This window comes from Alligator sinensis, unplaced genomic scaffold (genome assembly GCF_000455745.1).
Source record: "Alligator sinensis unplaced genomic scaffold, ASM45574v1 scaffold1950_1, whole genome shotgun sequence".
NCBI lineage: Eukaryota > Metazoa > Chordata > Crocodylia > Alligatoridae > Alligator > Alligator sinensis.
The window spans coordinates 140,916-141,694 of record NW_005843422.1 but is presented as its reverse complement, the minus strand read 5'-3'; the positions used below and the strand labels follow the sequence as shown (position 1 = coordinate 141,694).

Genomic DNA, 779 nt, shown 5'->3' with positions numbered 1-779 from the left:
AGTTCGGTGATGTGGGGCTGTAGCCGGGTGACGTGGGGCTGTAGGTGGAGCCCTTGGGGCTGGTGGGGCTGTAGGTGGGGGAGGTGGGGCTGTATTTTGGGCTAGTGGGGCTGTAAGTTGGGGAGGTAGGGCTGTACTTGGGTGAGGTTGGGGTGTAGACGGGCGATGTTGGGCTGTAGGTCGGGGAAGTAGGGCTGTACTTCGGAGTGGTGGGGCTATAGGTAGGGGAGGTGGGGCTGTACTTGGGCGAGGTGGGGCTGTACTTGGGCGAGGTGGGGCTGTACTTGGGCGAGGTGGGGGTGTACTCAGGCGAGCTGGGGCTGTAGCTCGGGCTGGTCGGGGTATACTTGGGGCTAGTGGGGCTGTAGCTGGGGCTGCTCGGGCTGTAGCTGGGCGAGCTGGGAGTGTAGGTGGGCGACTGCGGGGTGTAGCGGGGGCTGGAGGGTGAGTAGCTGGGTGATGTTGGGCTGTAGCTTGGGCTGGTTGGGCTATAGCTGGGAGATGTCGGGCTGTAGTTGGGCGAGGTGGGGGTGTAGTTGGGTGACGTTGGGCTGTAGCTAGGTGACGTTGGGCTGTAGCTGGGAGAGGTGGGGGTGTAGTTGGGCGACGTCGGGCTGTAGTTGGGGCTGGTCGGGCTATAGCTGGGTGACGTTGGGCTGTAGCTTGGAGAAGTCGGGCTGTAGCTGGGGCTGGTGGGGCTGTAGCTGGGCGATGTGGGGCTGTAGCTGGGCGATGTGGGGCTGTAGCTGGGCGGGGTGGGGCTGTAGCTGGGGGTGGGG

At 64.6% G+C, this 779-nt stretch overlaps 1 protein-coding gene across 1 annotated transcript in view; it reads right to left on the bottom strand.

Annotated features, from left to right (window-relative positions):
- Nucleotide 1: 1 nt before the first annotated feature.
- The window catches only part of POLR2A (RNA polymerase II subunit A), a gene marked incomplete at its 3' end in the record, with an annotated part of 22,449 nt that continues 21,671 nt past the window's right edge, over nucleotides 2-779 (bottom strand). The window contains 2 exon segments of the mRNA XM_025195176.1: nucleotides 2-774; nucleotides 777-779. The exon segment at nucleotides 777-779 is cut by the window's right edge and continues 321 nt beyond it. Coding sequence (XP_025050961.1) covers nucleotides 2-774; nucleotides 777-779 — 776 coding nt within the window.